The following is a 13,026-nucleotide window of genomic DNA, read 5'->3' as shown; positions in this document are numbered from 1 at the left end:
TTTATGCTCCCTGATTGGGGAAGCAAGTCGCAAGTCAGCAAAGCCACAGGTGAAAAGGAAAATGGCAACTGCTTTCAACTAACCTGCAGACCAAGAATCTCCAAACCAACTACTAAAGTCAGAACTAGTGGAATCAACCACTGCAATGTCTCACCATCTACTCCTCATGGACAAGACTGATTCGTATTTCTTTTTCAACTCACTTCTCATCTGTGCATACGTATTATGTTTTATTCTTTTCTGCTTTTGTTTTAATGACTAATAAACACACACTATTAATCCTGGTTAAATTGGCTTCTTTCATAACATACCTATATTTGGACTGGGAAAAAACATCAATGAAGGAAGAGATCTTATCTAATTTAGCCTTGTTGTAACCAACAAAAAAAATGGTTAAAGAAGAGGAGCTAGTTCAACCCTCCTCAGCCCGGGAGCATCTTATCCAGAATAAATAACAAATTTGGGGAATTCACGGGGTTTGGTCATAACACTAGACTTAGACTCCTTGTGCAATGGATCCTTTAAACACTCTATTCAGCCTATAATTTGAGAATGTCAACCCGAATGTCTTCACATTTAGTCAATATTATACATAAAATCCAGCAAGTCACATCTCAGTTGGTTTGTCCAATGTTGGATAAAATGGCAAAATACATAGTGCAAGTGCTCCTGGTTTTTACACTGCTGGATGAAGTGGATGATGAAAATATATGGTCAAGATTTGGCTCAGGTGTATGTGCAGAGTGATAATAAATACTGCACATTTTTGAGGCTTTTTATTATTACTCATTAGGACAGAGACAAGAATACCAAATTTCAAAGGGATCAACAATTTATATGGCATGAAAAAGAGTGCTGATTTGTTGGCAACAGACTTTGATCTCTTTGTGGCAACATACCAGGATGGAGTTATCCCCTAAGCCTGTTTAAATAAAAAAAAGTTTACTCAGATTAGTTGAAACGTTGCCAAGGGAAATGCAAAGGGAATAATCCGTCTCCCTTCCCCCATGGTTTATGTAACTGAAAGTAGCTCATTGCCAAGATGTTCTTTCTGCTTGCAGGGGGCAGGGCCTTATATTTGAATACATGCAGCTGCAGGCTGCATGTATTCAAATACATGCAACTGGAAGCTGCACATATTCAAATTCCAAGTGAACCTCACTGTGAACCCAACTGATAATCTGAAAAATTAGCAGTTAGTGTTCTTCTTAGCACACTCAAGATTGGACAGCAAATGCTGTCCAAAGAATCCCATTTTAAAGGAGCATCCACTTGCCAACCAACTTTAATGCAGTATAGATTGTTCACTTTGAAATCTGGTACTCTTGCAGCTGACTTGGAGAGTGCAAAATGAAAGGCATCAATATCATCTCTTTTTTCAGCAATACTATGTTCTACACTACCAAACAGATCATAGAATCCCGACAATACAGTGCACCACCCACCCAGGCCCTATTTCCATAACCCCACATATTTACCCTGCTAATCTTGTGACATGAGGGTCAATTTAGCATTGCCAATCTATCCTGTGCATCTTTGGACTGTGGGAAGAAATTGAAGAAGCGAGAGGAAACCCACACAGACATGGGGAGAATGTGCAAACTCCACACAGATAGTTACCCAAGTCCAGAATTGAACCCAGGTCCCTGGTGTTGCGAGGCAGCAGTGCTAACCACTGTGCCACCATGCCCTAGAAATACTTTCCTCAAAAAAAAGCTCTGGCACATTTCTATTATTGCTATACTCTCCTCCTGCAGAACATTGACAGAGCTGGTTTAACTTTCACCAGCCATCATACCAACAGCCTGTTAAACAGGATAACCATTTCCTTGTATTTTTAAGAGCATTTGTTTAGACCTAACTGCATTAAATTTCATCTGTTGTAGTTCTACCTACTCAGATACTATATTTAAGCCATTTCATAATATTTGAGTTGCCTCCTTCAATTCCACATGCTTTCCTAGTTCGTCATAATTTGATCCATTTGCATTGAATTTCTGAATCTAGGTCACTGACGCAGATCAGAAACGGTTGTCAATTATGACAAATACTGTGTTCAAGTGGAAAAAGGTTATCACATTTGAGTGAATTCAGTTTGCACTGAAATGATTTACTTGCTTATTTGGGCGATCTATGCATTTAATCAATATGTAATTTCCAAAGTTGGCGAAACGGCAAATAAACTGAATTATTTCATCCCCATTCCAACTTAAATACATAACTTCTGCGGAAATGTTACTCTATTTCAATACTTGTAGGGAATAAAGAATGTTTTTTAAAAAGTAAAATGTCAAAATTGTTAAAGATTGTACATGTACATTTTTTGTTACATAAAATTATTTGCTTCACCAGCTCAGCCATGCAGACCAAAAGGTTGCATATTCAAATCCCAACTCTTTGTTCAGCTACTAAACTGGCTGATCACAAAAATCAGCCTCTACTACTAAATTTAGAAGGATGTTTTTTTGTCATCTCTATGGAGCAGCTCTGCTGGAAATGCATAAGGGTGGCAGGTTTGGGGGTTGGGAAAAGAGAAGAAAACCAAGTATTCACGTTCCTTGCAAATGCTTCTCGGCCTTTTGGCGAAGATCAAGTGTAGTGTCAACATGCTGTGCTTGGTTGAAGTCATTAGGTTACATTTTAGCTTCATTTGAAGCAATTTTTAAAAGTGGCATCTCGGCCTTTTGGGTAAGATGCAAATGAGATCAAACTGTGGAGGAAGAGCTATACCTACTCCAATCAGCTTGGACCATGTAGATCAAGCCCAAGATCATGTAGATCAAGCCTTGGTTGTGTGGGGGGGGGCCCTCTGTAAGGCCATCTCAGTCTGACGTTCTGAGGATCTGCAAATCCTTCTATGCTGGACTGTATGACCTGAAGCCAACAGACAGCACAGCCTCCTAGTCTTTCCTGTCATCTGTCACGCAGGTCTTAAGACTATGGCGAGTGACAGAGCCTGGACAGACCGGTATCTCTGGACGAGCTGACAAAGGCCATCAACCCTTTCAGAAGGGTAAAGCTCCTGGAAACGACGGCTTACTGGCTGAAATTTTACTCGGCGTTATGGGTCTTGACGGGCCTAGATCTCCTGGAAGCATACGAGAGTATGCTTCAGGAAGGCAGAATGTCAGACTCCATGAGGAAAGGCATCATTATCCTCACCTACACGCAGAAGGGGGAAAAAGGGAAGAGGAAATTAGAAATTGGCGACCCATTTCACTATTGAATGTGGATTATAAAATTCTGGCCAAGGTCATTGCCAACCAGGTCAAGTCTGCTCTGGGGTCAGTGATCCATCCTGATCAAACTTGTGTGGTAGCCGGCAGGAAGATCTCTGATAGCCTTGCGCTACTCAGGGATACGATTGCCTACGTGCCAGGACAGGCAGGTGGATACCTGCCTCATCAGCCTAGACCAGGAGAAGGCATTTGACAGACTATCACACAGCTACATGATGGATGTGCTCTCCAAAATGGGCTTCGGGGAGGGAATCCGCAATTGACTGCTCTACACAGATATCAACGGGTGGGCGTCAGACAGGTTTCATATCAGGTCTGGAGTCAGGCAGGGCTGCCCTCTCTCCTCCGTCCTTTTTGTGTGTTGCATTGAACCCTTTGCCGAGGCCCTCAGAAGCAACCCAGGCATCAAAGGGGTTACAATCCCAGGCAGTGGAGGCATGCAGGTCAAAGCTTCCCTCTAAAAAGGATGACATGGCTGTCTTCTGTTCCGACCCCTCGTCTGTTCGCAGGCTCCTCCAGGTCTGCAAGCAGTTCGAGCTGGCCTCGGGAGCCAAAGTCATCCAGGGCAAAAGCGACGCCGTGTTCTTTGGGAACTGGGCTGACAAATCCTTTGTCCCCTTCACCGTCAGGGCAGATTACTTGAAGGTGCTGGGGATATGGTTTGGAGCAGCAGGGGCACACGCCAAAAACTGGGATGAGCGCATCACCAAAGCCAGACAAAAACTGGGGTTGTGGGAGCAACGTCCCCTCTCCATCACCAGAAAAAGCCTGGTGATCTGATGCGAGGTGCTGTCCATGTTGTTGTACGTGGTGCAAGTGTGGCCTATCCCCAAATCCTGTGCAGCAGCAATGACCCAGGCCATTTTCAAATTTATCTGGAGATCACAGATGGATCGTGTCCGGAGGGAGTCGATGCACAAATCTCCAGAGAACGGAGGGGAAAACGTTCCCAACGCCGCCCTCATCCTGACTGCCACCTTTGTGCACGTCTGCATCAAGCTGTGCGTAGATCCTCGGTACACTAACAGCAAGCGCCATTACTTTTTGAGGTTCTACTTGTCCGAAGTGTTGCGGACAACAGGTCTGGCCACACTGCCACGGAACGCTCCAAGAGTTGGACCATACCGCAGTACCTGTCCTTTGTGAAGGAACTTTTTCCGCAAACACACCTTTGACCACATGGCAATCAAGCAGTGTCAGTGCGTAATGTCCTTGGGGCCCTGACAGAAAAGGAAATGGCGGATCCTGTCGGATGGTTCCCTGAGCAGACTGTCAGCGTCATGTGGCAGAATGCCTCATCACCACAGCTCACAAACAAGCACCAAGACCTGGCTTGGCTGGTGGTGAGAAGGGCACTCACCGTCAGATCCTTTGTGCACGCTTGAAGTCTCAGAATCACCGCGCGCTGCCCACGAAGCGGCTGCGGGGCTGATAAGACAGTTGCACACCTCCTTGTGGAACGTGCCTTTGCAAAGAAGGTCTGGAGTGAGATGCAGCGGTATTTGTCGAGGTTCATCCCGAGCAGCTTGGTGATGCAGGACTCCGTGCTCTACGGGCTGTTTCCAGGGACGCACACCAAGACAAATATCAACTGATGCTGGAAGGTCATCAAGTCGGTGAAGGACGCAATTTGATCCGCCCAAAACTTGCTGATCTTCCAGATGACAGAACTGTCCTCGACCGAGTGTTGCAGACTGGCACATTTCAAGGTCCTGGACTATGTGCTGAGGGATGCGCTCAAGCTTGGGGCAGCTGCTGCAAAAGGCACAATGGGAAAGACCACACTGTAAAGCCTTTCAACAGAGGCAGACCAAGGGGCCAGGAACTGCAGAATACCCTCGGCCTGTGTAACTGTGCACCAATCTGAGAACTAATGGCACACAGTAAAATCTGAAGCGTGTATATAGTTTTTTTAAGTTTTGAAATGTAATGACTGCAATTTGTGCAAATAAGATTGTATAGGACTGTAAAAATGACCTTTTTCTGCTGTTTGTAATTTTTAGATGTCAGTTTGCAATGGTTTGAGATTTTTTATGAATAAAGTATATTTTTGGAAAAAAAGTGCAAGTGGGATGAGACTCAGAGGGAGCTTGTGCATTGATATAAACCCTATAGGCTGTTAAATTTAATTGGAAACTTTTAAAATATGGCAAAACGTTTCCATGCACGTCAGATATTTAACTGACCTCAAAAAAGTTATTCTTGACTCAAGAGTTCAGGCACTGTTCCATAAAAGAGATTAATCCATCCCTATAAGAAAGTGAAGGTTTGCACTTTAGAAGCAAATTCCTGAATTAATTGGAATGCTCGTTTTAATATCCCAGCTGTATTATTTGTAGACACACCATTTTTCATTACCTTTTACTGTACTTTTTTTAAATTTAAAGAGCACTTCATCTTTTGTGGCAGTTACAATAATGGTTATCTTATATTTAACTGTCTCACAAAACAGGACTTAAGCCTTACTGTTGTGAATATTAGTAGAGACAGTTGCAAAATTTGAGATAAGATCCAGTCCCTGAACGTTTAGTTCTGCAAATTATTTTAATTTCTGCATTTTTTTATCGTTCAATACTCTTTAAATATGTGACCCTGTCACCGTGTAACACAATGAAACTATTTAGAATGCATTTGCAACAAACTAACATGAAGCGTGCTATGTTTATATTGAAAATTGAAATTCAGATATTTTATGTCAATATCCATTGTGTAACAACTTAGAATATGCAAAGATTTTCCAAGTATTAAAATATGGGAAGGGAGATCAAAAGAACAGCTTAGGGGTTTACGAGTGGCAACGTCAGCGCACAAAGTCTAGATAGCTGAAGCAACAACAGTTAGTGGGACAAATGAACATGGAGCTGTCACCAAAGAAGCAGAGCATTTGGTGGAAGGCAAAGTGGCTTGCAAACTGGAGGAGATTATAGGATAGCAAAAGGACACAGCATGGAAGCATTTAAACAGGATTAAGAATTTTAAATTTGCAGCACTGGGGCATCGGAGGTCCATAAATTAGAAAGGGCAGCAAGAATGGGTAAGTAGGATTTGGATAGGATAAAATATGGATAGATGTTTAGGGAGCCAAATAAATTAATTTACAAAACACCAAAAACCTTGTTTTGCATTCATTTAAATCATTTGGAATTTCCATGCCCAATTAATATTTGACTCAAGCAAACGAAAACTACTGCTTTGCCTTCTGGGCAATCATACTAGGTAAATTAGTGGGCATCCCTGCACTCTAACTTCAGAGTGCGCCAATTTGGTAATGCCAGAAACACCTCAGGGAAATCAAGCAAGACAGTTTCCTTTGAAGCTTGGGCAAAATAAAATACACACTTCATGAAATTGCACTCTGAGCTTTGGCACAATATAAACAAGGCAAGTGTTTTTAAGATTTCCCACAGAAAACCAGATGATCATGGAATTCTATTCAATAAATGTTACTTACTTAGTCGTTACAAATCAATATCCTTGAAAATGAAGTTAAAAAGGGAAAAAATAGTCACAAAAAAAAATGAGGATTCATTTGATAGATACCACAATGCTTGAGGGACTATCAACTTTTCTATTAAGAAACTGAATTCTCAAATTCATTAAGCGAATGCAGAAACCATTACTACTGCATAAGCATTTATTGTTGTTGTTCATTTTGAAGCTGGTTGCGGAAGATGACTGATCAGGCCAATTCGGGCACAGAATGTCCTGGCACACACAGGACAGACTTGTGTAGACGCTGTAGTTGTTGCGCTGGTGGCTCTGGACTTGCGCAGCTCGCACTTAAGTTGTGTGCTTCAGCGATACACCTTGCTTCGTGAGCTTGACAGCCTTTGTGGATGAGGCAGCGTCAGGTAGAGCGGTTTTGTGCCAGCGTTTCCCAGGTGGTCGTGTCAATGTCAAGCGACTTCAGGGAGACCTTGAGTGTGTCTTTGAAACCTTTTTTCTGCCCTCCACGTGAGCGTCTTCCAGCAGAGTGTTCCCCAAAAAGGAGCTGCTTGGGTATGTGCTCGTCTGACATACTGATGACATGACCTGCCCACCAGGTCTGCGCTGTCATCAGCAGTGTGTGGACTGATGGTAGACTTGCTCTAGAAAGAACTTCAGTGTCTGGTACTTTGCCTTGCCATCTGATGGGTAATATTCTGCGAAGACAAGTCATGTGGAAATGACTGAGCTGTCTTGCATGCCTTTGATACACAGTCCACATTTCACAGGCATACAGGAGGGTAGTGAGTACCACGGCGCTGTAGACCTTCAGTTTCGTTGCTGGGCTGATTCCTCGACGTTCCCATACAGTGGAGCGCAGTCTACCAAAAGGAGAACTTGCCTTTGCTATTCTGTAGTTAACTTCTGTATCAATAGTCACTGCTTGGGAGAGGGTGCTGCTAAGATAAGTGAATTGGTCCACTGCCTGTAGTTTCTGCCGTTTGATTGTGATTATAGTGCATGAGGAGCAGACTGGTGCATGACTTATGTCTTTTTAATGTTGGTGAGTCCAAAGTTGACACAAGCCATGGAAAATTTGTCCGTACTGACTTGCATCTCTGGCTCTGAGCCAACATACAGGGCACAGTCATCGGCAAAGAAGAAATCTCTCAGCGTTACTAGACTTCCAACTGAACACTTTTCTTTGTTTTTCCTTTGCTCATCCTTCCATAGCAATCTGAGCTTACCTACCCTTCATTTGCACTCCTGTACACTGCAGCTCTTTTTGAGAGTAACATTTTGACTTCTGTTGCTAGGAACAGGAATAGCCTACTCAGCCCCTTGATCCTATTCTGCTATTCAATGAGATTATACCCACCTTTGAAGCATGTTACTTGATAGTCCTCTTACCTAATAAAAATCCAACAAACTCTGACTTGAAAATTTCAGTTGACCCAAGAGCCCAGCCATTTACTTTTTTAACCATTTCAAATCTCTTACTTAGACCATCCTCAACCTTCTAAACTCAAGAAAATACAAGCTGAGTTTATGCAACGTGTCCTCAGGATTTAATGTTTTGGTGGACTTGTGGTGAATCTACACTGTTTCCCCTCCAAGGCCAATATGTACTTTCTTCAGAGCAGTACCCAAAACAAAATGCAGTCTCTCCGATGGAGTTTGATGAAGGCTCTGTACAACTGAAACAAAACTTCCACTCCCATTTGAACATACCTCAACTAAAGATCAACACTTCAATTCGCATTTTTATTAGCTTTTAATTTTCTGCAGACACTCAATTCTTTTTGCTCCTTCACAATTCCCAGTCTCTTACCATTATGAAAATATTCCCATTTGTTTATTTTGGCTCCTCAGTAGACAACCTCTCACTTGCCCACATGGAATTCCATCTGTCAGTTTGTCCCTTTGGAATTTTCAACTCCAATACAGATTACTACATTGTGAAGCATTATCATTTCATCAACTTTCTGCCTATAACAAGAACAACCAAAGAAAATCTAGTCCATATTATTTACATGTTAACATCTGCACTAACAGAACAGTTTATCATAGGAAAATATCAAGCACTGCTGACCATAAGTACAAAATCAAAGCTTGTAATTTATAGATGCCAGAATGGCCCTGTCATTTAACTAACAATAAGCAACCTTTCTCCTTTCCCAAAGTCTCCTTACAACATGAACTATCTTTGTCAAGTGACAAGACCACTTCAAGGCCATCACCAGTATTTATTAAACAGCTGGCTGAATTGATACAGAAGCAGCTTCTTCCTTCTCCATTATGGGAGGAGTATTCATAGAATCAGAATCCTACAGTACAAAAAGGAGGCCTTTCGACCCAACAAGTCTGCACCGATCACAATCACACCGAGGCCCTACCTCCATGCATTTACCCTAGCTAGTCCCCCTGACGCTAAGAGGCAATTTAGCATGGCCAATGCATCTAACCTGCACATCTTTGGACTGTGGGAGGAAACTGGAGCATCCAGAGGAAACCCACGCATACACGGGGCAAACACCACACAGGCAGTGACCCAAGCCGGGAATCAAATGTGGGTCCCTGGCTCTATATGCCAGTGTTAATCACTGTGCCACTCCACTCAATACACTGCAGCAAGAGTGCTAACTTATAAGAGAAACTACATACAAAAATATCCTTTCACAACATATGTAAAATGGTGATTAAAAATGAAAAGACAATGTATCATGGGATTCAAAGCTGAATTCACGGTACATTCTGCTACAACAAACACATTGTGACTTTTGTTCTCAACGACAGTCAGGCATACAAATGGACAACAGTATTGTAGTTTTGTCATTTCAATCCTTCACAAAACAAATGGGTGGCAAGTGGGAGGCAGCAACAGCTGATCACTGAAGCACAAAAGTTTTTGCTAACCTAGCAGGAATCTGTCAAGACTGAATTTGCCCAAGATATTCAACCAATGAATAAGAAATCAATATTTTACAGCAAGTAACAGAGGGGAGTAAAGATATGATTAAAACAAAAATCACACAACAAAATCAACTGAACAATTAAATTTTACCAGATTAATAATTTATTGATGTTAACATACTAAGGAATGAAATCTGAAAATAAATCACTTATGTCCTAAAATAGCCTAAGCTAACTACTCCAGGGAACTACAATATACAATACACCAACACCCCTGTTGTGTAAATAGCACATATGTAGTGTAGTGACAGATTGGGATTGGTTTCATTACCTGCTTGGTCCTAAGTGACAGATGACAACTGCGGCAAATATGTGTTTAAAACCAATTTCAAATTCCACGCAACGCAGTTTGTTGATAGCCCGTGTTTCGGAGTCGTACATTACCCGGCCCTGGATTACCAACCAGCAATTCAATATAGTCGAGCCAGCTGCAATGTAATATATATATATACATATAAAAAGCCACTGAAAAGGAGTGGGGGAAGGGGGGATGGCAGATGGCCTTACCTTATAATAAACGTCAAACTGTATATTTTCGGGCAGCGAACGTATCTCCCGGCGGGAGCGTGTGTAACTATCCACCACGGCCGAGATTGCGGTGTTATACAGGGTTTCGGGAATCCATTCCAGCTCCACGGCCGCCATGTTGTTGATGTCTTTTCCCCCTCAGCGGCCGCCTCGCACCCCGAACAGGGACCGACCGCCTAACCGACCGAGCGAGCGAGCAACCTCCACCCTCCCCCTCGCCAAAACACAGCACCGATCGTCAGCTTTTCAACAGCCTCGACGTAAAATAATAAGAAAGGATATAACTAAAATGCCATTCAATCCCAGTACACTCCCACCGCCTTTTCTTCCTCACACTTCATTTTACACCAATTTTTTTTCCTCTCACAGGATGAACATTTTTTTCAAGCCACGCTCAACGTGGTGACGTTTACCGCCAATTTCCCTCCTACATCACGACGCACCAGAGCGCGCCTTACGTCATTATATTCTCAAAAAAACCGAGAGGGAGACCCGCAGTGGGTGTTTCCCCGCCTGCTTAAATTCTCAGGTTCGGGAACAAAGAGAGGACATTACAGGCGCAGGTGGATAGCAATTAAAACCGATCGGGATATGCCGAATTACGCTCCTTGGCTGAATATCTTCTGTTTCCACCGCCCAGGGTAGTGAGTTTCCCTCTAATTTAAGGCAAATTAATGCAGATGCTGGAATCTGAAACAAAAGCAAAAAAAAAGCTGGAAAATCTCAGCAGGTTTGACAGCATCTGATGGCATAAGGGCGGCATGGAGGCACAGTGGTTAGCCCTGTTGCCTCACGGCGCTAGCGACCCAGGTTCGATTCCCGGCCTTGGATCACTGTCTGTGCTGAGTATGCACGTTCTACCCATGTCTGTGTGGGTTTCCTCCCAAAGTCTGGAAGAGTGCTAGTTAGGTATGCTAATTCTCCTCAGTGTACCTGAACAGGTGCTGGAGTGTGTGGGTGACTAGGAGATTTTCACAGTAACATCATTGCAGTGTTAATGTAAGCTACCAGTGACATTAATAAATAAACTTGAAACTTTAATCCATGGAGATCTCCAATGATGCTATCAGACCTGCTAAGAATTTCCTGTTTTTGTTTACCTTTAATTAGATGGGTTGATGTATCCACCCTGCCATCTGTTGAGGTCCTTAAAAGTGACCAACTAATGACCATTTTAAGGCCCTTATCCTGCTCTGTGATTAATGCAGAACCATAGAGAAGTTATGGTGAAGAAAGGCCAGTCGGCCCATTGTGTCTGCACGGGTAAGTAGAAGAAGAAAATAGCCACTTATTTTAATCTACTTTCCAGCACCTGTTCTGTAGCCTTGCAGGTTACAGCATTTTGGATGCAGATTCAGGTATCTTTTAAATGAGTTGAGCATTTCGGTCTCAACCACCAAATTAGGCAGTGAATTCCAGATGCCCACGAACCTTCTGGATGAAAATATCACAGTAAAAAGTCTGACAACACCAGGTTTTAGTCCAACCGATTTATTTGATAATAGACTCACAAGCTTTCAGGGTTAGTCCCTTCGTCAGGTGAATGGAGAGTTCTGGCCTCAGACAGAGCATATAAAGCACAGACAGTTTAGAGATTACTGATTAGAATGCGAATCTTTACACCTAACCTGCTGTTCAAGACCTGAAGTGGTTGACAATGTGAGTGGAAGGAGCACTGATCACAGGTTAAAGAGATGTGTATTGTCTCCAGACAGTACAGTAAGTGAGGTTTTGCAAACCCAGGCAAGTCACGAGGGTTACAGATAGTGCGACATGAACCCAAGATCCCTGTTGAGACCGTCCTCGTGTGCGGAACTTGGCTATCAGTCTCTGTTCAGCGACTCTGCGCTGTCATGTGTCGTGAAGGCCGCCTTGGAGAATGCTTACCCGAAGGTCAGAGACGGAATGCCCGTGACCACTGAAGTGTTCGCCAACAGGAAGGGAACAGTCTTGCCTGGTGATTGCCGAGCGATGTTCATTCATCCGTTGTCGTAGCGTCTGCATGGTCTCCCCAATGTACCATGCTTCGGGACATCCTTTCTTGCAACGTATCAGGTAGACAATGTTGGCCGAGTTGCAAGAGTATTTACCATGTACCTGGTGGATGGTATTCTCACGTGTGATGATGGTATCCATGTCGATGATCCGGCATGTCTTGCAGAGGTTGCTGTGGCAGGGTTGTGTGGTATTGTGGTCACTGTTCTCCTGAATGCTGGGTAGTTTGCTGTGAACAATGGTCTGTTTGAGGTTGTGTGGTTGTCTGAAGGCAAGAAGTGAGGGTGTGGGGATAGCCCTGGTGAGATGTTCGTCTTCATCAATGATATGTTGAAGACTCCGGAGAAGATGTCGTAGCTTCTCCGCTCCGGGGAAGTACTGGACGACGAAGGGTACACTGTCCACTGTGTCCCGTGTTTGCCTTCTGAGGAGATCGGTGCGGTTTTTCGCTGTGGCGCATCGGAACTGCCGATCTATGAGTCGAGCACCATATCCTGTTCTTATGAGGGCATCTTTCAGGGTCTGGAGGTGTCTGTCACGATCCTCCTCATCTGAGCAAATCCTGTGTATACGGAGGGCTTGTCCATAGGGAATGGCTTCTTTAACATGTTTAGGGTGGAAACTGGAGAAGTGGAGAGTCTACTATCAAATAAATCGGTTGGACTAAAACCTGGTGTTATCAGACTTTTTACTGTGTTTACACCAGTCCAACGCCGGCATACCCACATCATGAAAATATCACAGCATGGAAGGGAATGGTTGGGGAGCGGGAGTGGTTGGGGAAGGGGGTTTGAATCATGCATGTGGGCAGGCCCATCAGCTGCTGGTTCAAAACCAGTGGCAATAGGAATAAGGCCAGTGGCAA

General features: G+C 43.5%; 1 protein-coding gene across 1 annotated transcript in view; it reads right to left on the bottom strand.

Moving 5' to 3' along the window:
- The window catches only part of appbp2 (amyloid beta precursor protein (cytoplasmic tail) binding protein 2), a 92,299-nt gene extending 81,734 nt beyond the window's left edge, over positions 1 to 10,565 (bottom strand). The window contains exon 1 of the mRNA XM_080210490.1: positions 10,146 to 10,565. Coding sequence (XP_080066616.1) covers positions 10,146 to 10,283 — 138 coding nt within the window. The 5' untranslated portion in view covers positions 10,284 to 10,565. The remainder of the gene's footprint in view (positions 1 to 10,145) is intronic.
- Positions 10,566 to 13,026: the final 2,461 nt, after the last annotated feature.

This window comes from Carcharhinus amblyrhynchos, chromosome 23 (assembly GCF_965287045.1).
Source record: "Carcharhinus amblyrhynchos chromosome 23, sCarAmb.v2.hapA, whole genome shotgun sequence".
Lineage (NCBI taxonomy): Eukaryota > Metazoa > Chordata > Chondrichthyes > Carcharhiniformes > Carcharhinidae > Carcharhinus > Carcharhinus amblyrhynchos.
The sequence above is the reverse complement of the archived record's forward strand: the minus strand, read 5'-3'. Positions and strand labels throughout refer to the sequence as shown.